Below are 23,968 nucleotides of genomic sequence, written 5' to 3'. Positions count from 1 at the left end.
CTCTTGTCTACAACTCGCCTATATCTGTACCAGCTCTTGGTCTACAACTCGCCTATCTCCATGCTCGAGAATCTGGAGTGTAGTAGTTAAAAAAAAGACCAACTTTATACTCATTTGATAATTCAACGTGCATGGGCATGCACCGGATGGAATTCACGCTCTATGTAAAATCTGGAGTGTAATGACCGTGGTTGATGAATGAAAGTCTTATTTCCGCAAAAAAAGAAGTTAAAGGTGAATATATTCCTCATGTGTAGAGTACAAACAGAGCATATAGTGGTGACCTAGTTTCTTTTGATTGAGGTGAATACATGCCAGTACTAAAATCTTCTAATTTCTTTTGATTGAATCCAAGTTGTCTCTTTTCTTTCGATTCAGCAAAGCTAGTTCGAATAAATAGGATTGTCTATATCTTAACTCCTTTGCCAATTAAGCTTCAAAATTGCAGTCTGATTCAGAAACAATCGAACGATTGTGTCGTTAACTCCAGGAGATTCTCGTTAGATCTTAGGAACGCTGCAAGCCATCATATCATATAAGAATAAGATCGACAATTGATATGGACAGATCTTACTACAATCATATTACTACTACTCGCACACTGATATGGACAGATCATACAAGATCGAAGGTACGTAAGACAAGGTCCTCTAGATTACGAAAAACTGTTTGCTTCGCCTCATGTGAGACGGACCCCGAGCTATTCTTCAATGGCGCACCGCGCGCACATATTTGGCGGCGAAGTAACTCGTTATCCTAAGGACGTCCCCGTCAAGCCCGTCGACAGCGTCACCCTTTTCCATCTCCCCGGCTGGACCTCGCCGAGTTTCCACCGTCGACGGCCTGCCGCCGCCGCATTCTGCTGCACGAAGGAGATCAACGACGGTTTAGACGTGCACGGGTGCAGCAGAGCAGATCGACCGACGGATCGGTTGACAACACGTACCGTCGCAGGCCGCGTGGCCGTGGTGGGGGGCGGCGGCGCTCGAGGTGCCCTGCGCCTCGCATTCGCAGGGCGAGACGGCGCTCGTGGCGCTGGTGCCGATCTCCTCCTCTGGACGAACGAGGAGCCAGCCGCCCAAGCTAGGCGAGGGAGCCAACGGCGGCCTGCAGCGCTGCCGGCTCGACTCCTTGCAGTAGGCGATCGCGCTCGCGACGGCCTCCTCCCTCGCCCGGGCGGTGCCGTCCTCGCCGGCGGCGACCCTCCCGTCCGGCTTCGTCGCCCGGCCCTTCCGTCTCCCGCGCCCGTCTGGCCGCTCGTCCGCAGCACCGGCGCGCTGCAGATTTCTGGCAAACCTGCGCAGGCACCGCCTTAGCGCGTGGCCCTTCCGTGCGGCTGTGTCACCGCCCTCCCTCACCGGTGAGCGCGCGCTGTTCGACGAGCTGCTTCGGGCGCCGAGCAAGAAGGAGGAGGGGGACGACCTCGACGCCGGGGAGGAGCCCGGGTCGGAGGCCACCTTAGCGTCGCCAGGGCCGAACGCCGGCGACGAGGAGCTGCCCTTCTCAACGCTCGAAGCGCCGTTCGTGGTCGCTGCCGTCGCCACGGCCGACGCCATCGCCGCCCACACGGCGCACGGGAACATCCACGCCATGACGACCTGGAAGAAATGCATGGTGATCAGGAGCACCGCCTTAGCGCGTGGCCCTTCCGTGCGGCCGTGTCACCGCCCTCCCTCACCGGTGAGCGCGCGCTGTTCGACGAGCTGCTTCGGGCGCCGAGCAAGGAGGAGGAGGTGGACGACCTCGACGCCGGGGAGGAGCCCGGGTCGGAGGCCACCTTAGCGTCGCCAGGGCCGAACGCCGGCGACGAGGAGCTGCCCTGCTCAACGCTCGAAGCGCCGTCCGTGGTCGCTGCCGTCGCCACGGCCGGCGCCATCGCCGCCCACACGGCGCACGGGAACATCCACGCCATGACGACCTGGAAGAAATGCATGGTGATCAGGAGCACTGGGGTTTGCTTGCAGGCCCTTGTGCACGTAGTACGTCCTTGTATATATATACACGTCGCGATTGCGATCGCGTTCGCCTCCGACTCCGGCGGTGGTTGCAGGGGGGGCACGGCGGCGTCTGCGGGCACGTGATTTCCGAAATCCGAGATGCCACAGCGAGATTGCCAAAATCCTGTGGCTAATCTATGGAATACTCCGGCGGTTCCTTCCATATACGGAACTAATTACTGCACGGTTTAATTACTCGATCGCTGATTTATCGGATGAGCTAGTAATGCGGACGGATCGCTGATTTATTACCATATTCGATATTTCCCGAGTTATGGCCTTACCATACCTGGATTGGTAGCCTTTGGGGTAATTTAAATTTATTACCATATTCAAAATTTACTGAGTTATGACCTTACCATACCTGGATTGATTTATTACTATACGTGGATTAATTATAATTTATTACTATATGATTTATTACTATACGTGGATAGCCTTACCATACCTAGTGGTAATTTAAATTTATTACCATATTCGATATTTCCCGAGTTATGGCCTTACCATACCTGGATTGATAGCCTTTGGGGTAATTTAAATTTATTACCATATTCGATATTTCCCGATTTATGGCCTTACCATACCTGGATTGATAGCCTTTGGGGTAATTTAAATTTATTATCATATTCAAAATTTCCTGAGTTATGACCTTACCATACCTGGATTGATTTATTACTATACGTGGATTAATTATGATTTATTACTATATGATTTATTACTATACGTGGATAGCCTTACCATACCTGGTGGTAATTTAAATTTATTACCATATTCGATATTTCCCGAGTTATGGCCTTACCATATCTGGATTGATAGCCTTTGGGGTAATTTAAATTTATTACCATATAATTGCCATATTCAAAATTTCCTAAGTTATGACCTTACCATACCTGGATTGATTTATTACTATACGTGGATTAATTATGATTGATTACCATAAATACGTTGGGTATTGCCGGTCAGACGAGAAAAGAGAAAAACCGATGGGAGGGGCTGGTGGGAGGTGGGACGAAGAAAAACCGGTTGAAAATAAACCGGTTGAAAATAAACCGGTTGAAAGTGGGGGGGACTATTCAACCAATTCGTCCATTAGGAGTAGAGGTTTCTTGTCGGATCCTGTAAGTTTTGGCCCCTGTCTGCCATATTTACGGTTTTGTCCCCTTCGTTTACCAGTTCCTCTATCCTACCCGTTCGTTGCCGCGAAGGAAACTTTCGCCCGTTCCATTCTCGCTTCCACTCGCCGCCGCTAATCCCGTTGGGCCCTCGTTGTCTCACCTTGTCACGCCGCCAACCGCCGCTATGGAGTACCCACAGCCACCGGGACCCAACGGTGCCACTCCGGCCTTTCGCCCCTCCCGCGGCCATGCATGCCGCCACAGCACCAACACCTTCCTCTATCGGCTCCAAGCGAAAGCGGCAGGGGAATCACCTCTTGCAAGGACGCGTGCCCGCCGTCGTGCCGCCTTCTCCCAACGCCATTGTGCTCCTTCTCGTCGCAGTTGCCGGCTCGAGGAAGAGTGCCTCCTCTGGCCCCTTCGGTGCGCGGGCGAAGTTGCAATCAAAGGGACCAAGGAAGAAGGCGGCTACGGCTCGAGACTGGGCTCCTCGTCCACCCTCTCCAATCGGCCATGTCCTCCCCGCTCCCGTCCACTCCACCGCCCATGTGTACAGCATGTTCGATGAAACGTCCGAGAAGTAAAATAATTCCTTTGCTCCGGTGATCTTTGGTTCGACTTTGGATCATTTTCCTTATGTTTCGGCCATTGAATTTCATAGCCAAAACCATTCACTCAGCATATATCGAAAATGTTGGAGGAGAATGCGGTGGACTTGAGTGCTCCGCCTGACAAATTCGATTCGACAAATCAAGTAGAGGTCGAAGCCGAGCTGGAACAAGGGAATGTCGGTGGTGATGAAGTAGATGAGCTTGAGGAGGTTGGGTTCGATGCTAGCCAAGACAAAATAGGGAAAAGGACAGACAACTACACAATGGTAGGGATGTTTGTTTGATTCAATCATGGGAGAGTGTGCCACTTGATGCGGTGACCGACAAAGATCAAAGCACAATGAAGTATTGGCAACAGATCGAGGAATATGGAGCTTAAAAATCTTATGGCGAGTGATGGTGGTTTCAGCAATATTGGTGAGGTGTTGGAGCTGGTGGTGGCTTCGGCAATGGAGGTGGTGGTGGGGGGAGGGGTTGGAGGTTGTTTTGCTTTCGGCAATGGTGGGGGGGGGGGAGGTGGTGTTGGCTTCAGCAATGGTGATGGTGGGGGTTGGAGGTGGTGTTGGCTTCGACATTGATGATGGTGGTGGTGAGGTTTTTGGAGGTAGTGGAGCTTTCGGCAATTGAGGTGGAGGTGGAGGTGGAGGTGGTGAAGCTTTTGGCAATGGTGGTGGTGGTCCTTCGGCAAATGAAGTTCATGTTGTTGCTTCAGCCAGTGAAGATGATGATGCTCATTCTTCAGTCAATGTGGATGAAGATGATGATCGAGTTGCTATGGCTGGTGATGGTGACAATGATCTTCACAACAATAATGTTGTTGCTTGATTTGTGCATTCTTCCGGTCATTGTATATTTTTTTACGGGCCGAGAAAAATATAGCGCCTTTGTTCCGCCCCCCTAAAAAAAATCTGAAAACGTGCCCCTCAAGAAAACAATCTGAAAACGTTAAGGCCTCTTTTAGTCTGTAGGATTTTTGTAAGAATTCTATGGAATAGGATTTGCAAAGAAAAAATTCCTTTGAAGCCCTTTGGTTTGTAGAAATGGATTCCTATTCCTATGTAGAATAGAAATCAATCCTTCATATTTTGAAGAAAAAACATTAGCCTAGACTCAATGAAAAAAAATCCTATCATATACATCAAATGACATTTCTTTCTCTACAGGTATCAATCTCACTTCATATGATTTTTCCATTGCTATAAAATTCCTATCCTACAAACCAAAAAGAGGCTAAGGCCTAGTTTGGCATCACCATTTTTTTAAAACCATAGTATTTCAGAACCTCAGTATTTCAATAGATGGGCAACAAATACTCAAGTTTATGAAAAACATAGATTTTCTCAATTTCGATAATACCGCCGAGGTGTTTGGCAACTGGCAGCTTTTTTCAATTTTCTTTGGTTTGCACAGATTGTTACGTTTGTTGCATGCATACGCAATTACACTCATCGATCAGCTTGTGCTAATCGCCACCGTAGCTTTATACGGGCATGTTCTCTCCTAGTAGATGCTAGGAAGGATTAGAGTTATCTCTTGTAATCAATCAAAGACAGAGCTAGTTACGACATGCACTGCAAGTTGACATGTGTTTTCAGCCGGCACTAGGTGTCACATGCGTCGATGGCCAGAAGAAGATGGACACAGAGAGACAACCCAGCCAACATTTCTCAGTTTTTTTAAAAAAGGTCTGGGCCTCTTTTTCATATACTATGAAAATACCACCGTTTTAAAGATACTACGATTTATTAAACTATAGTATTTTTTCATCCAAACGACTCAAAGTATTGAATACCAAGATTTTTTCAAAAACCATAGTATTCTTACAAAAATACTTTGGCTCCCAAACGCACCCTAAAAGCCGTCGGCGGCGGCGGGATATACAGAGCCGAATCAGTCAAAGAGGTTTCTTCCCCACCCTTCCGCTTCGTTCCACCCCCAAACCCCAACACTCTCCCACTCCACGCACCCTCCCTCGCTCCTGCCGCCATGGACGGATGACGAGCTTGCTTGTCTCAGAGAGAAACCCAAATCCCCTCCTCGCGCTTACCACACCATCGGATTCCCCACTCCACGAGCTTCCCGTCGACCCCAGTCTCGCCCACACGGCCACACGCATTGATCTGCTCTGCTCTCGCTCCAGGGTCACTGCCACCACACGAAAGCGAGGGGGAAAAAGACCATCCGTCGTCTCCATGAGCGGCGGCGGTCCGGGGGCGTTGCCTCTTGAGTTCCCCTCCGCGGAGTGGCGCCGCGTCTACGACCGGCTCATGGGGTTGCTGCCGCAGGTCGAGGAGCTGGCCGCCGACCGCGCGCGCCTGGAGGAAATCAACAGGCTGTCGGAAGCCCGCGAGAAGAGCCTCCGTGCCCGCCTCCTCCAGGTGATTCGCTGGACCGCGGGTTCCCTCTAGGGTTTCTGTCAATTTGGGGGTTTCGTAAATAATCATGGCTTGTTCTCGCCTGATGCTGGCTCCTGTGCTTGCGATTGAAGGCGGAGGCCAGCAGGGAGAGGTGGAAGGCGGCCTACGCGGAGCTGCCTCCAGGTGCTAATCCCAAGCTTGCCGGTAATCTCTCCTCTTCTTCTCAGGCCACAAAAAAGTTGCTTGCTTTGAATGATCTGGGTTGGAAAATTGGCATCATTTCCCCATTTTGGCCCCTCCATTTGGGTCAGGAAGTTATCTATGTAGCTCTATGATGTGCTCAACAGCAATTTGGTTGTCCATTAGGAGAGTTTAACTTCTAGAACAAAGCGCCCAACTCTGGCGAATTATGCTGCTACTGATATCATTCCTTTTGTGTTCAATGTAGAACTTCAAAAGAGGGACTTGGTGGATTCCGAAGCCTGTGAAGCTCTCTCTGACCCCGATAACTCTCAACTCAAGGTACTCACTGAAACATCAGTTCCACATCTGAAAAACAATCTGTCCAGCTTTTGTATGCCATGATTTTCTTAGTCATTGATCTGTGCCCATGGTTTTCTTGTTAATTAATAATGCATGATACAACCTAAAGAAGGTTCCTGGAAAAAAACCATTAATTAGGGGTTAGGTTTGATTTCCATGATATCTGATGTCTACATAGGATAATCCTCTTCTGGGGGAGTGCTAATAGACCAGGGTCTGTTTGGTAGCAGGTGACTAGTGAGGATACTAATGAGATGGATCTTGAACAGTGCACGGTGAGTCTCTCTTTCAATCTCCTTTTCTCACGTACTGCTCCATCTTTGCCTGATCCATCCCAGATTCAGCATATGTGATACTTATCTCCTCGAGATCTAGATGATTTTGCTGTAAACAATTTTGCTGTGTCATCTTCTCTAGAAATCGAGTGGATCGAAGTGTTCATATTCCTTATAAGATAGCTGTTTCTTTCACTTTTGTCATCCGAGTGGATCCAATATTGCTGACAGACTCCCTGATGAATTAACCTTGCATGAGAACTGTGGTCGTGATCAGCCTTATATGATCATATAGCAACTTGAAGGTCTTCCTGCTCCTGTTCAGCACTTAACAAGTTAACATTGCCCCATACTTGTTTCTGGCCAGTCAATCATTTAATTTACACCATTGTGACATTTTGCTGGCCAAAGATATAAAGGTCAGTATCCTGAATCGTATACAGCTGTTGGTTTGGTCTCAGTCTCTAGTAGGGTCTACCTGCATATAACGTTTGATCTTGAATGCATTTGTCTGGTAGTTTTTTTTGTATTTCCAATCCATGGATTAATTTGAAGGGTAATGCATCATAGATGGGGTTGATCTCATTAGACTTGTCAGATCTTATGACCGGTTAGATGGAGAATATCAAACTTGTTCTCGTTTGATTTATATTTAAAAGAAGGAAAAGGACTAATCTGTAGGATTCTCAAGTATTATGTACTATAATATCACAATATCTGTCAACTTTGTGTAAGATACTTGATTTTCTCAAAACATTGTTGTGTATCTATGAATGACTGACAACATAGCCCAAAACAGCCCTGATGTTTATATTTATCAATAATTTGCTAGTCCTTCTGATCTTAACAAGATGTATTACCCTGTGCAACACCAACTATCATCATCGTGGAACTTGATGGTTTGTTGCGGTTAATGTGCAGATTTCTGTTTTTAGTTCTACTATCTGTTGGAATTGCTACTATTCTTTTCATTTACAGTTTGGTGTCTTTAATGAAAGCCTTGTGTCTAAGATGCTAATGTTTTGTGCGCTTGTTCAACAGATGCAGATCTTTGTCAAAATAAACTGTTCAAATTTTCGCAAAAAAAGAAAGATCCACTGTTTAAAGACTATCACTCTTGATGTCATGGGATCAGATACGATCTATGATGTCAAGGATAAGATTCGAGACAAGGAGGGCATCCCTGAAGGCCAGCAGAGACTCATGTTTGGCAGTGAGCTGCTGATGGACAGCGGCACCCTGGAGTACTACAACATCGAGGAAGAGTCCACGCTCACCCTTGACCTTGTCCCCCGAGGGATGCATATCTTTGTCAAGACACTGGCTAACAAGATCATGACTATTGAGGTTGGGGGAGAAGATAGCATATATATTGTGAAGGCAAAGGTTTACGATGAAACCGGCATTTGCCCAGGCAGACAGCGTCTCATCTTTGCTGGGAACGAGCTGGAGGATGGCTGCACCTTGGCTGACTACAACGTGCAAAATGAATCTACACTTCATATTGTGTTCCGCTTGGCGTGTCAGAGAGATGGGATGCACATTTTTGTCAAGACACTGACTGGCAAGATCATGGCTATTGATGTTGAGGGAGAAGATAGTCTATACAGTGTGAAGGCAAAGATTTTTGATGAAACCGGCATCCCCCCAGGCAGACAGCGTCTCATCTTTGCTGGGAAGCAGCTGGAGGATGGCCGCACCTTGGCTGACTACAATGTGCACAACGAATGTACCATTCATCTTGTGGTGTTCCACGGCCTCACGTGTCAAAGAAGTGGGATGCACATGCACATCATTATCAGGGGACTGACTGACAAGATCATGACTGCTGTGGCTGAGGGAGAAGATACCATATACAGTGTGAAGGTAAAGGTTTCCGCTGAAACCGGCGTTCCCCCAGACAGACAGACTCTCATCTTTGCTGGGAATGTGCTGGAGGATGGCCGCACCTTGGCTGACTACGACGTGCAACATGCATCTACCCTTCATGTTGTGTTGCGCGGCGTCACGAGGCAGAGAGGTGGGATGCGCATATTTGTCAGGACGGTGAACGGGAAGGAGGTCATTGATCGCGCGTTTAAGCCCGGACAGACCATTGACGATATCAAAGCGTGGATCTACTCTGAGTTGTGCATTCTCCCGGACCATCAGCAGCTCTCTGACCAGGGCGGCGCCCCCCTGGCTGAAGAGATCTCTTGTTCGTGCACCCTTGTTCTGCAGATCCGTCCTCCTGGTGGTCAATGAGATGAATCAGTCCTTGGCTGGTGGTGGTGTTAGTGAGAAGTCAGACTCGGTAGAGGTTGAGTTTGAACTTTGAAGTGCTAATTTAGCATGCGTGGGGTCATTTTGGTACAATGCAGGGTGTAAAATGAATGGACAGTTGTAGTTTCTGGGCTGGTAACAAGAGTCACTCGCAACCCTGTGTACGTAGGTGGGGTTTCTGTGAAGGTGTAAGCACTTGATGTCACCGTGAAGCTTATGGTGTCGTTAGCCTAACATGTTACTATGTTGAGTTTGGTATTAAGGAGAGAAGGATATATATTCCCTTGATGCCCAGAAATTAACTGTTGATGAGCATTGTGCTGCTCTGTTTTGCCTAGATTTTCTTTTTGTTTCTTTTCAGAATCCCTAAACCATATACTAGATGCAGAGCAAAGATAGACAATGGAGATCTTCACCAATCACCAGGGCTGATCACTACAACTTTTGCTTGTCTCCTGCATCAAATTACTCAAGGAGAGCACATCGCACAAATTTTGGATGTAAGACTTCTGAGCTTGCACCCGTATAAATTTCGGAGTCGGTAAATTCTGCCTTCAATGGGGAATAAGAGGTATCAGCCAAAGTAACTAATTGCTCTGAAACCGGCTTCGTTTTTGTGTAACTGAAGCTCATTAAACTGCTAGGTCATTCATACACACCTAGGCCTAGAGCCTGTGGTGGTTACTTTCCTTTCCTGGTACTCTGAAAACAATTGGTCTGAAATTTGATCATTCGGTCGTACCTTGAGTTCAGTTAATAATAGCTCTGGAAGCTGGGATCTTCCATCTTAGTTACCTTTACACCTAGTGCATTTCAAACCAGAAACTCCAGGCAGGCTCACGGGATGATGATGATTCCTTGACTGAAATCAGGAGACGCCGAATTCAACGACCTTGAAACTGAAACTCTACCCATCGCTGCTGTAGCTGGCAGCAAGAACACAATGTAGAGCAAGCAATATGCTCGACTTTGTCGCGATTGTCCAACCAAGTTCCATATTAGTAAGATTTCGTTGTGTTTGCCTTGTGAAACTGATGCAGATGTCAGCACCAAGTTTCGTTCGGCCGCGGAGAGATGCCTGAACCTGAATGACCTGGACTGGATCGGCCTGTAGGTTTTTGAGCTGTTCAAAGGAGGGATGGTAAGTAATTACCTCTTCGGGTTATGTGTAGTCAGTGTTCTTTGCCTGTCCAGTGCTGGAGTGCTGGGGTTATCTTCTGCTCGTGTCCAAGTTGATTGGGCCCCACAGGCAGTCTCACTCGCCGGCTGGCTGTTTTTTTTTTTTTTTGAAAGATCCAGCGTTGCTGGCTTTTCATTGACTTAGCAGAAGAGAGAGTCGCCGGCTGGCTGTTGACTAAACGGTTGGAAATGCCTCTCTTCTTGTTCCAGTAGGAATGGATGTGTATAACGTTAGAAGAAAAAAGATGCGTAATGAAAAATAAAAGTACTGACAGGCGGAATGAGACGGTCCGCAGTAGTACTAAGCAGAGTGATATTATTATGCTTCAAGTCAAAACTATTAGTTGCTACTCCCTCTGTCCTATAATATAAGAATGTTTTCAAACTGTTTTAGCTTAAAAAACATTTTTATATTATGGGATAGAGTAGTACAAAATAATAGTTGTACACCTAGTAGTACTATTTTGTGGAAAATAATGCTCCAAAAATTTAAGCAGTGACATAAAATCATTGATAGTGCATCACGTGAAGTGATTGAAGATGACCATCAATAACATGTGTTGAAAGTTTGTAGAAACCACCCAAGAAAAAGAAAAAGAAACAACCAAGTCCATGGATGACCATCAATAACTTGAAGTAACGCTTTGATCGGGATTGTAGTCGGCCCCGCTCTGACCTTGTCCAAGGAATGTGCTTGATTCACCTTCCATTGCTGCTTGCACAGTTTCGGCATAACGAACATCTCCACCTTCAAACACCATTGTCAACCAAGACAACAACCCTCGAAAATACCCCTGAAGCAATCTTCACAAACTTCACCACAATGTCGACAACCCTAGATCCATCGCCCAAGAAGAACAACAAAAGATAAACTCACCAAACTCCTCTCACGACTACGGTGGGTCTAGCGCCAAGGCATCGTCGTTGAAATTGAAATGCCGCCGCAGGACACATTGCAAACGGTGGGAGAGGGGGGCAACAGCCTCGCTAGGAGGAGTGGAGTTACAACCCATAACATGTTATAGCGATCAAGCATAGTTAAAGAAACGAACGGGACCGACAGTCGGACTGAAAAAACCGAAACAGGCGGCCCTGGCGGTTTTTCAAGCTCATAAGACCATTCTGCAATTGGAGCAGAGAAGACCGATAAAATCAACCTATTTTCTAGAAAAAAAATGGTGAATAAATCAAAGAAAAACAGAAAAATGATTAATGCCGAATTTGGAAGAAGTGGGGTTCAATCCTAGGACGCGTGTGAGCAGGAATTACGTGCTCATGGCCCAATAACCAACTCGACCATGCTACTTTGTTTTCAAATATGAGTAAGTAATTTTATTTGACCATCATTTAACACTATATTAGCATATATAAATATTACTAAACTTATAGTATTAGTTTAGGTAAAAAAACCTGCCGATGAACTGGTGAACCGATGGTCGATCAACCGGTAAACTTGAACCGATAGGCTCACCGGTTCAATCTTCGGTTCGGTTTTTTAAGCTATGGAATCAAGGGCAAATCAATCAATTTGGCGTGACAAGAGGGAAATACCTTGATACCCTTGTCGAAGAAATGTGCTTGATCCGCCTTTCATTGCCGCCTGCACAGTTTCGGCATAACCAACATCTCCATTTCCAACACTGCCGTCAACCAAGACATCAACCGTCGACAATCCTCCTGAAGCAATCTTCACAAACTTCACCACGATGCGTACAACCCTAGACCCATCGCCAAGAGCAACAAAAGAGCGACTGAGGTGGGTCTAGCGCCAGGGCGTCATCGTCACCATTGAAATGCCGCCGCCACAGGACACGTTGCAATCGATGGGAGAGGGGAGCAACAACCTCGCTAGGAGGAGCGAAGTCACCACCCGTAACATGTTATAGTGAATCAAGTATTCATCGTCACCATTGAAGTGCCGCCACCACAGGACACGTTGCAATCGATGGGAGAGGGGAGCAACAACCTCGCTAGGAGGAGCGGAGTCACCACCCATAACATGTTATAGTGAATCAAGTATAGTCTAAAAAACCAGACGGACCGGCGGTCGAACTGGAAAAAAAGGGAACCGGCGGCCTTGGTGCCTTTTTAAGCTAATATAAGACTGTTCTGCAATTGGACTATCGGTCGGTTTTCTGAAAAACTGGTGAATAAACCTGAGAAGAACATGAAAATGACTAGTGCAAAATTTGTAAGAAGTGGGGTTCAATCCCAGAAGGGAGCAGGAATTACATGCTCATGTGCCAATAACCAACTCGACCATGCTACTTTGTTTTTAATTATGAGGAATTAATTTTATTTGATCATTACTTAACACTATATTAGTAGCATATATAAATATTGCTGAACATATAGTATTATTTTATGTAAACAACCGGGCGATGAACCGGGGAACCGGCGGTCCAACCAGTAAAAACCTGAAACGACAGGCTCACTGGTTCGATCTCCGGTTCGGTTTTTTAAACTATTGAATCAAGGGCATAGGGCAAATCAGTCAATTTGTGGTGGCAAGAGGGAAAGACGCGGTCTCTTCTCCACCCACCCCTTTTGCCACGGGGGCCTTTTTGATATTCAGAACTAACCAAATAGACCAGGATTTGTCCAAATTACCCCCATCCATACTGAATCGACCCAGCCACGGTGGATTGACAGATTTGAGATAGACTAGAGAAACAGAGAGGAGGCCGCGCAGCCGCCGCGCCGCGCCGTGCTCCTCCCCGGCCGCCGCTCCCGGCGCTCTCCCACGCCGCGACCGACCGCCAGATGCTTCGCAGCCACCGCCTCCTCCTCCCCGGCGGCGGCATCCCACCCGTATCACCGGTCTCGTGCGGCCATCTCCCTCTCGCGCATTTCCTCAAACACCTGCTGGGCGGCCATGCCGGCGTCTCCCACGCCGCGGCGGACCCGTGCTCCCTCACGCTCCACTTCCTCCGCAGCTCCTGCGGCCTCTCGGAGCCCGCCGTCGCCAAGATCGCCGGGCGCGTCCACCTGCGCTCCACCAAGAGGGCGCACGCCGTCCTCGCCCTCTTCCGCGGCCTCGGCCTGGCGGGCGCCGACCTCGCCCGCGTCGTGGCCGCCGCCCCCGAGATGCTCAACTACCGCGCCGACGCCGTCCTCGCGCCCAAGCTCGACTTCTTCCGCCGGGACCTGGGCCTCACCGACGACCACATCCGCAAGACCATCCTCGCCAACCCGTACCGCTCCCTCTGCTACAGCCTCGAGGGCCGCCTCCGCCCCAACTACCTCCTCCTCCGGGAGCTCCTCGGCACCGACCAGAACGTGCGCTCCGCCGTCAAGCAGTCCTTTGAGCTCATCCACGGCAACGTCCGCTCCGACCTGCTCCCCAAGGTCAAGATCCTCCGTGACCATGGCGCCACGGACGCTGTCATCGTCAAGCTGGTCACCACGCACCCCAGGTCGCTCATTCACAGGTCCTCCTTCTTCAACGAGAGCCTGGCTGCCATGAAAGAGCTCGGGGTCAGCCCGTCCTCCGGCATCTTCCCTTACGCCTTTGGGCTGTTTGCCAGACTGAGCCCGGTGACCTGGAAGCGCAGGATCGACAATTATCTCAGCTTGGGGTGGACCGAGGAGCTGGTGAAGCTGGCCTTTGTCAGGCACCCCTACTGCATGTCTGTATCGGACGACAAAGTGAGGCGTATCTCGCACTTCTTTGCCGATAAGCTTGGCTGGAGCCCGGAGTATGTTTCGGCTAGCCCGATGCTTATCTCGCTCAGCTACGAGAAGCGGCTCCTACCAAGGTACCAGGTGCTGGACATATTGGTGTCAAGGGGTGTCATCCAGCGAATCCGAATAAGCCACTTGATACTGGGGGAGAAGAAGTTCATGGAGAAGTATGTCACTGGTTACCAGCAAACTATTCCTGAAGTTCTGGAAGCTTATAGAGGAGCTGGGACAGACAGTGCTGTGACTGTAAAGTAGCTGGAAGATTCTGCGGCGCTCTACCCTGCACAAAGGCACTGTTTTTCCCCTGGCCTCTACTGTTAATTTTGTTAAACTTAACTGCACTTTTCTCTTTCTGAAATCATGCCATGCAATGCACCTGGGATCAAAGAACTTTAACTTATATCCTGTTTGTTATGACTATCCCTATTTTTCTGTGTAAATTCTGACTTTTGAAGTGGGAAGAAATGGCAGATGGATGAAACTGCCCGGAAATCGTAGGGATGCAAGCGGGCAGCCTGCGATGTTCCGTCTAGTGTAATGTTTCACTTGATCTTAGCATAATATGCGGGCTTTGTGGGTTGCCTGCTTGCATCCCTTTTAAGCATATATGAGCACGATAATATATCGGACCTAAAGCTACTGTACTCTCAAAATATAAGATATTCTTACAAATAAGCTCTGTAAAATGGCATGTTTGAAGTTTGCACCATGAATTCTAGGAAGTTCAGGATATCGAGAAGGTTTATGCAATGCAGCATGTTATAGCTGAACGACTTGGCATGACAAGCACATGATAAAGTTACATCTCTGGTCTAGGAACACATCCTTGTTATGTTGGGCCACACTTATTATATTCCACTGCAAGAAACCTAGGGGTCCGGCACCATGATGTCCACCTGGAGATCGGTTCGAGTCGGGCCAGATCAGGAGAATCACCTGATTGCTAGTCCATAGAGTGTGCACCGAGTTAGGAGTGCACATAGGTGGTAGCATTGGTAGCTATCAGTTTATATTATAATCTAGTGTCATATCCAGTTTGTATTCAGCAAATAATCCCTAGTACATAAAGGAATTGAAGCTAATGGTTGCAACTTATGAAATCAAGCACCGCATTTTTTTTCTATTTCGTATATGGTTTATGTCTCCAACTCCATATCCTTGTATCTCAACTCACTCGTGAAGTGCAGTGAGTGCAGTCCCAGCCCTCTTCAATATTTACCCCAAAACACCAAATGTGTTCTGAACATATTTCTGTTTCCTTATTTGTACAAGCTGTCCAAAATCTTCTAACCATTTAAACTAAAAAAATCAGGAAGATACATGTCATGTTGCTTTGGGGGTATACTAATAGGCACCATATGTGTCCAATTAAACTTAGTATTAAAAGGAAGAGGTGCACAAGCTTATCTGGGTGATGATCAAATTAGTATGTTTCAGTCTATGATGTGTGCTTAACTGCTTATCCTTGGTAGGTCAGAGTTATTATATGCAATGTACAGTTTCGGTCATATGCAGGATAGATGACATAAGAATAAAATGTACGCAGTTGGTCGAGAGGAGGTTCTGTAAAAACAAAAAAGTTGCCAATGTCTTCTGTATGTTCTACAAATGTTGAAATTTGACGTCACTATGAGTGTTTTTGTTCATATGATTCCATTGACCCATTTAATCACTTGTAATTACAGCAAACATCCCCACTGTTCATATTGGAAATGTTTGCATGTAAACAAAATGCACTATGGTGTCTAAGGTTGCAGCTCTGCGTCACTTGTATCTCAAACTTCAGAACCATTCTAACATGTCACCGAAGCTGTAAACTGATTCATATGAACCCATTTGCTTATTCATAGCTTGAAATGCGACACAAAACATTGCCTAGCCTCCTACTAGCCGACACACGTTTTTCTTTCTTTCTATTCCGCGCTTTTAAATCCTATACGAGTAGAAGTGTACCGATTCTTACACTTGCTTTTTGCTTTGTAAAATGCGCTTGTGTTTATTCGTATTGGACACACATCTTACTCTCCATTCCATTGTTCTCCGAAGCACTCTGTTTTTGCCACCTTTGAATTTCCCGGTGCTCGTGATGGTTGCACGGAACTGCAGGCCCTGTCAGAAAATAGCACGACGATCCATTTGTCCTAAGATTGTTGTAGCAGGTATGGTGGTCTAATCTAGTCAGCTGTTAGAATCGTATAATGTTTCCTCTTCCGAATGAGTTATGGAGTACTATTGTACTAGGCCGCACCAAGGTAAACACCATGTATAAAGTTATATCTGTACTACTTGATGCTTTGCAACGCCTTGATTCAGTACAAAGAGGCGATCGAGATCGCCTCAAGTGCATCCATCTGGCATAGGCTTGGCTGATGAAAAGTCCTTTCTTTGCTTTCTCTGTCAGCTCTGTAACCATTTTATACATGCGTTAGAACTTCTATCGATTTTGTGCCTTGTTGTATGTAAACCTCCAGAAAGTGGTTGACAAATCACATTTTCTCGGCAAAATGTAAAAATATCAATATTGAAAATATCAGCATTGACAAAATGAAAATATATTCAATGATGAACCTAATGATATTGATTTGGTATTACAAATATTGATATTTTCTTTTTAGACTTGGTCAAACTTTAGAAAGTTTGACTTGTGACAATCTTCATATGTAAAGTAAAACAGAAATCCAATTCCACTCTTGGGAGCATATGTTTCTGCCCATCAAAAATGTTTTTTTTTATAAATGTCACTTTAAAAAAAAAGAAAATAGATGTGGTCATCGTCACACCAAAATGCTACTTGAATTTTTTTCGGTAAAAGCTTAAGCATTTTGACCTGTGCGAAAAAAACAAATCGAACACTAAATATTACCTCCAAATGTTACCCTTAATTTTGTTTTTTCACCGAGGAAGCATTGCTATCCCGTTTCGCATGAAAATTCTCAAGCACGCTTGTTCTAACATGAACGTTCACAAATTTTTTTTTGAATAATTGAAATTTATTTACTACTCCCTCCATCTTAAAATTCTTGTCTTAGATTTGTCTAGATACATCCTTATCAAGACAAATCTAAGACAAGAATTTTGGAACGAAGGGAGTATTTGTTTTGATTTTATTGTTCATCCCTGGAGCAAAAACGGCCGTCCAGTATACCGTAAAAAAGAACACAAATGGCACAAGGTAACACTACTTAAGGTTTTTATAACTAAAATTGCCATCCAAAAGAAACAAACCCCCAAAAAACTGGAACTTGCTATCCAAACAAAAAGTTGCCATACTTCACAACTAAAGTTGCCATCATCGAATAACTAAATTTGCCATCAGACGTAATTGCTTCATGCCACACGTGTGGCACTTATCAGGATCCAAAGAAATCTAAGTGTAAAGCCTAGAAGTTTCTTGCCCCTCCGCCGTCATTTTTTCCAACACTATGGGGGCCGGGGGTAGGGTGGGGGGTGAATTGAAATTTAAATTTCATTTGTAGAGAGAAAAATAATTGTCGACCAAATTCATGGTTACCAGCAGTTTGCTTGTATTGGTCAGTTTGGTTGTGTAGGTGAAGTTGAGATGGTTGTCCTAAAAATAACAGTCCCACTGTGGTCACACGATGTGTGTCTACCCGGGCGGATGCTGCGAAGATTCCAAGCCCAGATCAGACGGAGAACAGGGGCCAGGGGGACACACACGGTCGCCATCGCCGTGATCGCCGGCGCCCCCTCCCCCACACACCCGCCCCAGCCGCCGTCCCGACCTCTCGCCAGCGATAAGCAAATCCCGCCCGCCTCCACGTCGTCCACAAAAGCCCCGTTCTTTACCACCCCCATCCCGACCTCGCTCCTCCTCTCCACCCGCCCCTCCCTCCTGATCCCAGCCCCAGCCCCAATGGCGTCCACCGCCGCGCCGCCCGCCGCCCTCGTCGCCCGCCGCGCCGCGTCCGCGTCCGTCGCCGCGCCGCTCCGGGGCGCGGGGCTCGCGGCCGGGTGCCAGCCGGCGCGCTCGCTGGCGTTCGCGGCCGGCGCCGACCCGCGCCTCGCGGTCCACGTCGCGTCGCGCTGCCGGGCGGCGTCCGCCGCGCGCGGGACACGCGCCGTCGCCACCATGGCCAAGAAGAGCGTGGGCGACCTCACCGCCGCCGACCTCGAGGGCAAGCGCGTGCTCGTGCGGGCCGACCTCAACGTGCCGCTCGACGACAACCAGAACATCACCGACGACACCCGCATCCGCGCCGCCATCCCCACCATCAAGTACCTCCTCAGCAACGGCGCCAAGGTCATCCTCACCAGCCACCTGGTAAGCCTCCCCACCCCCACCTCTCTCGCCCCTTCCCCGCAAACTAATCAATGATCTCAGCCCCATATATGTATATACAATGTAGGAACACATCACTTGCAGAATGTGAGTGTTGTCATAATCTGTTCGGAAAGCCTGATATATGAACACATAACACCCAAGCTCTATCTACTACAGTACTTGTCAGTTTGATTAAAGCCTTGTGCGATTGACTGATGGTTAGCCTGTCCTAAAACGACTGATCATAGTTTCCAAGGAATTACTGAATACAATCTTTGACTCATTTTAATTCATCATCTGTTTATGATGACTTTATGTGTTCTGTAGTCCCAAAAAACATTAGCTGACTACTGCCGAGCCAAATCGTTATGTGATCTCGCTATTGAATCATTACTTCTCTAGTTGTGAATTATCCTTTTGATTCTAATTGGTGATACTTTTGGATTCCCCATTTTATTTCCTAGCAAACCTTTATAAAGGATAATCCGATGCTAGTTTCACACAGAGTTGCTTATGATTGTTCATGTCATGGATATCAGATTCGTAACCCTTGTCTCCTATGGATTTGCAGGGTCGTCCTAAGGGTGTTACTCCTAAGTTTAGCTTGGCTCCCCTTGTGCCCCGATTATCCGAGCTTCTTGGCATTGAGGTATTCTTTTGTTCCACTTCCACACCATCGAGGCTTCTAATCAAGCATATGCCGAAGTGATTGTAGTCTACTTATTTAAACACATTTTTGTTCACAAATTAGGTGAAAAAAGCAGAAGATGTTATCGGCCCAGAAGTTGAGAAATTGGTGGCTGACCTGGCAAATGGTGCTGTTTTGCTCCTGGAAAACGTAAGATTTTACAAGGAAGAGGAGAAGAATGACCCAGAGTTTGCAAAGAAGCTTGCGTCACTGGCAGATCTGTTTGTAAACGATGCATTCGGAACAGCCCACAGAGCACATGCCTCGACTGAGGGAGTTACCAAGTTCTTGAAGCCTTCTGTTGCTGGATTCCTTTTGCAGAAGGTTCATACTTTCTTTTATTTCTATTTCTGAAGTTTGATGCTTGAACTCAATTGATGCTATGCACCACAAAATATAAAAGGAAAAAGAATTTCGAGCAGAAGACTTAACGTCCATCCATTGGTTCCAGACAGAGTCTGAAGTGCTGTTCTTTAATTGCAGGAACTTGACTACCTGGATGGAGCTGTTTCAAACCCTAAGCGCCCATTTGCTGCCATTGTGGGTGGCTCAAAGGTGTCATCCAAGATTGGGGTTATCGAATCCCTGTTGGAGAAGTGTGACATCCTTCTTTTGGGTGGTGGTATGATCTTCACATTTTACAAGGCACAAGGACTCTCAGTTGGTTCTTCCTTGGTTGAGGAAGATAAACTTGAGCTGGCAACATCTCTCCTTGCAAAGGCAAAGGCAAAGGGTGTCTCCCTTCTGTTGCCATCTGACGTTATCATTGCTGATAAGTTTGCTCCTGATGCTAACAGTCAGGTATATTACATTTTTGTTTTCCTCATGCAAGCGTTGAAGATAATTATCAATAGATCTTTTTTAGTCAAGCTGAAGCAGCTCACAAATATGTGAAGGCTATATACCTGATCTACAATTTTTCTGTAGACCGTCCCTGCATCTGCAATTCCTGATGGTTGGATGGGGCTGGACATTGGCCCAGATTCAGTCAAAACATTTAATGATGCCCTGGACACAACACAGACAATCATTTGGAACGGACCAATGGGTGTCTTTGAATTTGACAAGTTTGCAGTAGGAACTGAGGTAATGCCATGTGTAATTCATTCATTCAGTTCTATTATGGAACAAATTTGCACAGAAAGAAACTTAACTGTGATCCCTCTCCTGTAGTCTATTGCAAAGAAGTTGGCCGAGCTTAGCAAAAAGGGTGTGACAACTATCATTGGAGGCGGAGACTCCGTTGCGGCTGTTGAGAAGGTGGGAGTGGCTGATGTTATGAGCCACATCTCAACTGGTGGTGGCGCCAGCTTGGAGTTGTTGGAAGGAAAGGAGCTTCCTGGAGTCGTTGCACTTGATGAAGGTGTCATGACGAGGTCGGTGACCGTATGAGGCTAAGCTTCATTTGTTGCATCTTAATTCCTTTCATGTACCGTTCCAAACCTGCCATGTTGTCCTCCCTCTTTTGCTCGTCTTCGACCACTCGAAATGTAAGAGACCAATGTTTTATAGAGAAATACTGGGAACTGTTTGAATAACACCCCCAGCAATTTGTGCTCACTTGAGTTGCCCTTTCTTAGCTCACATAATTAGCACCAGCAAATGTTTTATTTATAAGGCAAAGATGGAATGATGTTGGTTGAGGATGTTTGATTTTTGTCTTGTTTTGTTTTCCTTTCCAAAGCAAACTTTAGAGGTGTCGAAGATGCACTTTGTGGATGCCTGTTGCGATCAGCAGTAAAAAATTCGGTTCATGTCGAAGTTCACCATGGAACAAGCAGACATGCTCACCTTCCATTTCCAATTTCAGCATAAATTTGACGGACCAACAGAGTGCTGAAGCTGACCATTGAAAGCATCAGCGCATTTTGTTTGTTGTAAGAATGTCTTATTGGTGGAAATTCTTCAGAAACATTTCATTTGGGGTTTGGCCATGTCAGGCTTTACACACAAACTTACTGCATATATGGATTTCGACGATCGACAGTTCAGCATCATGAAGAGCGATATCACAAAGGTGTTTCTTCATTGTGGGCACTTTCTGCCTCCATGCATGCCCAGTAATTCTCATATTTAACACCACACAAGAATGCAACCAACTCAGCGTGCAATTTTACCACCTGGCTCCATGATATCTCAAAATTTAGGTTTAGCTCATGAAAATATATCGCGAATGATAGACAATACAAGCTCAAAGGGTATGTCATACATCACCCTAGACCAAGGTACAAGATGGCCACAATGTGCATAAACAGTACCACAGATATCGCAGATCAAAATGTTTATATCTAGCCCAAAAGAAGCAGTCTTAGATGCAGGAGAAATAAATTAAAAGGTGATAAATATATGTATACTGAGGAACACCAGCAATCCTAATGGTACAAAAGTTTATGCTGAAAGGAGGCACTGACAAAAGAGCTCACGTCACGTCTCATTAGACTCGTTAGAAGCTTCGTTGAAAGACGAGGCGAGGTATTCTGCCAGACTCAATCCTGATGTTGGATTTGATATTGTTCGGCCTTGATTAGGTGTCTCCTTTTTGCGCAATGACACTGGAAGCCAGGACTTCGCACCATCGATGGGTTTCAGTATGTTGCCAACGATAGGCTGCAAGCCCTGCCAAGGATCATCAACCATGGACTTCCTGTAGAAGTTCCTCTGATCTTGCGATCCAGAATGGTTCTGGAAGCCACCCCTTCCCCCTCTTCCTCTCGAACCTGGGCTGTGGTAGAAATTCCCACCCCTGCCTTGATTAGGTGTCTCCTTTTTGCGCAATGACTCTGGAAGCCAGGACTTGGCACCATCGATGGGTAGTATGCTGCCAACGATAGGTTGCAAGCCCTGCCAAGGATCATCAACCATGGACTTCCTGTAGAAGTTCCTCTGATCTTGCGATCCAGAATGGTTCTGGAAGCCACCCCTTCCCCCTCTTCCTCTCGAACCTGGGCTCTGGTAGTAGTTCTCACCCCTGCCACGTCCGGAAGACGAGTGCGGGCTACCTCTTGGTACATAACTCCTCGGGTTTCCTCTTGGTTCGTAACTCATTGGGCTACCTCCTGGTCCGTAATTCATCGGGTTACCTCTTGGTCCGTAATTCATCGGGCTACCTCCTGGTCCATAATTCATCGGGCTGCCCCCTCGGCCAACATTAGGGCCTCTGAACCCAAAGTTGGGTGGATGTGGATACGGATCTTGAGCTGGAGAAGCAGAATGTGGGTTCCAGTGAGGTGGAGGTCCAGGAGGTGTTCCTCGGTATCCAGACATAGGAGTCTGGAACTGCATAGGACCTCTCCATGGACTATTCCCTGGTGCACCTTCCATCGGAGATTGGGCCATATGGTGCTGGTGTGGAGGAGGATAATTGTTGCCAGAGTTCCCTGATCCAGATAAACAAGCAAAGTGAGACCAATGATCAGGGTGAAACTTTGTAGTGTTAGTTATTTATATGGCATCCTGCATGTAAACTGCAAATCTCAAACAGATGCATGGCTTAAAACTGTAATAATTACTTAACTTGCTATCCTGACTAACCCAGTTCTCTGTAGGGCAATTTAGCTAAGATCAACGCAAAGAGTAAACAATACGTTAAGACAGTTATGTTTGGCTAGAAACATGATTGTAGTTTTCACATTTTGCAGGATGTGCAGAAGGCCAAAACAGTAGCTGGATTTCTTGCAGCACAGTACAGCTACAAGTAATCACTAAGCAGTCAAAATTTTGTACTAGCCAGTTTTTAAACCGGTATTTATTTAGAGAGTCAAAAGTGTTCTCTTAATCAACCTTCCGTGCCATGGTAGGTGATGTAAAATGTTCAAAATTACTCTCTTCAACCTAAAAGGACCACCAAAGATTCTTCAATCGACCAATACTCACATCATCCAGTTAGAAGTTACTAGCATCTACATACTTGTAACAGGGTGCTTTTGTTGAAGGTTAGCTTAAGCCCAGGAAAACTCTACTGTCTGGATCAATGGAACTGCTACGAATTATGCCAACAATAATATAAATCCTACAAATATGAATCTTACAAAGGGAATTAACCTAGAAGCACAGGAGCGGAGTATACAATAAACATCAGGAAGGGAAGAAGAGGGGCAATACCCTAGCAGGGTAAGGTACGGACCGTGAGGCGGGGCCGGGGCGGGATTGGGGCCCGGGGGGTCGGCGCTCTTGCGCTTCTGCGGGACGGCGGCGGCGGAGGAGGAGAAGGCGGCGCCGGGGTTGGTGTAGAAGTCGAACCGCGAGCGCGGACGCGGGGCGGAGGAGGTGGGCGCCAGGTCGGGCTCCGGGAGATCCCACGCGGGCGGCGGCGGCGCGGCAGATGGCGAGGAGGAGGAGGAGGTGGAGGAAGCGGCGGCGGCGGCGGAGGAGCGGAGCGCGAGGAGGCGCTCCCGGCGGTTCGCCGACGACTCCTCCCCGGCTTGCTCGCCGGTGTCCATCTGGGATTGCTGCTTGCCTGCGACGGGGCCTCGGCCGCTTGGGTTCAGAGAAGAGTAACCCTTGCGTTTGTACTATTTGTCATCGCACAATACGCAGGAGCAGGAAAACATGTAGCTTCAGAAAGTTCAGAAAAAGAGGGGTTCTCTTTTAACGGCCATGAAATCCTCTCACGACCTTTTTTTTTTGTTTGACGCGAAACTTAGGACTTTATTGCATCAGAGAGGTACGGTTACAATCAGCCAAGAGGCTGCTTACAAGGAAGGAAGGAAGGACAGCTGTCCAACCAGCATTCTGACACTGCTAAAGTAGTAGCTCGTTTAGCACAAGGATCCGCACGGCCATTACCATCCCTGGAACTACGCTGAACCGTAAAAGAAGCGAAACTTAAAGCTTTGTCCCTAATTTCATCAAAGATAGGCGCCAACAATGATCTAGTGTTGTGACGCGAGAACCAAGTGTTGACAACCTCTAAACAATCAATCTCCATGACAACATGCGAGTACCCTTTGAGTTGGGCAAAAATCACACCCTCTCG

At 47.0% G+C, this 23,968-nt stretch overlaps 4 protein-coding genes across 6 annotated transcripts; 3 read left to right on the top strand and 1 right to left on the bottom strand.

Annotated features, from left to right (window-relative positions):
* Positions 1–5,615: 5,615 nt before the first annotated feature.
* LOC123060969 (polyubiquitin-I) lies at positions 5,616–9,495 on the top strand. 2 transcript variants are annotated; one of them, XM_044483849.1, is made up of 5 exons: positions 5,616–6,101; positions 6,212–6,284; positions 6,529–6,602; positions 6,854–6,898; positions 7,940–9,495. In XM_044483849.1, exons 1-5 carry the CDS (start codon positions 5,718–5,720, stop codon positions 9,140–9,142), a joined length of 1,779 nt encoding a protein of 592 aa, XP_044339784.1. In that variant the 5' UTR covers positions 5,616–5,717; the 3' UTR covers positions 9,143–9,495. The 2 variants fall into 2 exon arrangements, with proteins under 2 accessions (XP_044339784.1, XP_044339776.1); XM_044483841.1 differs by having other exon boundaries at positions 5,618–6,101; positions 6,851–6,898.
* A 3,441-nt stretch (positions 9,496–12,936) lies between these two features.
* On the top strand, positions 12,937–14,423 carry LOC123060999 (uncharacterized). Its single transcript, XM_044483881.1, has one exon. The coding sequence runs from the start codon at positions 13,103–13,105 to the stop codon at positions 14,276–14,278; it is 1,176 nt and encodes a 391-aa protein (XP_044339816.1). The 5' UTR covers positions 12,937–13,102; the 3' UTR covers positions 14,279–14,423.
* Positions 14,424–17,637: 3,214 nt separating this feature from the next.
* LOC543496 (phosphoglycerate kinase, chloroplastic-like) lies at positions 17,638–20,655 on the top strand. The gene is made up of 6 exons (NM_001405832.1): positions 17,638–18,305; positions 18,877–18,954; positions 19,057–19,317; positions 19,477–19,794; positions 19,921–20,079; positions 20,167–20,655. The coding sequence occupies exons 1-6, from the start codon at positions 17,643–17,645 to the stop codon at positions 20,383–20,385; spliced, it is 1,698 nt and encodes a 565-aa protein (NP_001392761.1). The 5' UTR covers positions 17,638–17,642; the 3' UTR covers positions 20,386–20,655.
* Positions 20,656–21,135: 480 nt separating this feature from the next.
* Positions 21,136–23,543, bottom strand: LOC123060987 (protein pygopus). 2 transcript variants are annotated; one of them, XM_044483871.1, is made up of 3 exons: positions 23,117–23,543; positions 21,936–22,370; positions 21,136–21,710 (listed from the first exon to the last, which is right to left on the bottom strand). In XM_044483871.1, exons 1-3 carry the CDS (start codon positions 23,430–23,432, stop codon positions 21,418–21,420), a joined length of 1,044 nt encoding a protein of 347 aa, XP_044339806.1. In that variant the 5' UTR covers positions 23,433–23,543; the 3' UTR covers positions 21,136–21,417. The 2 variants fall into 2 exon arrangements, with proteins under 2 accessions (XP_044339806.1, XP_044339798.1); XM_044483863.1 differs by having other exon boundaries at positions 21,136–22,370; positions 23,117–23,542.
* Between the last annotated feature and the right edge of the window lie 425 nt (positions 23,544–23,968).

This window comes from Triticum aestivum, chromosome 1A (genome assembly GCF_018294505.1).
Source record: "Triticum aestivum cultivar Chinese Spring chromosome 1A, IWGSC CS RefSeq v2.1, whole genome shotgun sequence".
NCBI classification, from domain to species: domain Eukaryota; kingdom Viridiplantae; phylum Streptophyta; class Magnoliopsida; order Poales; family Poaceae; genus Triticum; species Triticum aestivum.
The sequence above is the reverse complement of the archived record's forward strand: the minus strand, read 5'-3'. Positions and strand labels throughout refer to the sequence as shown.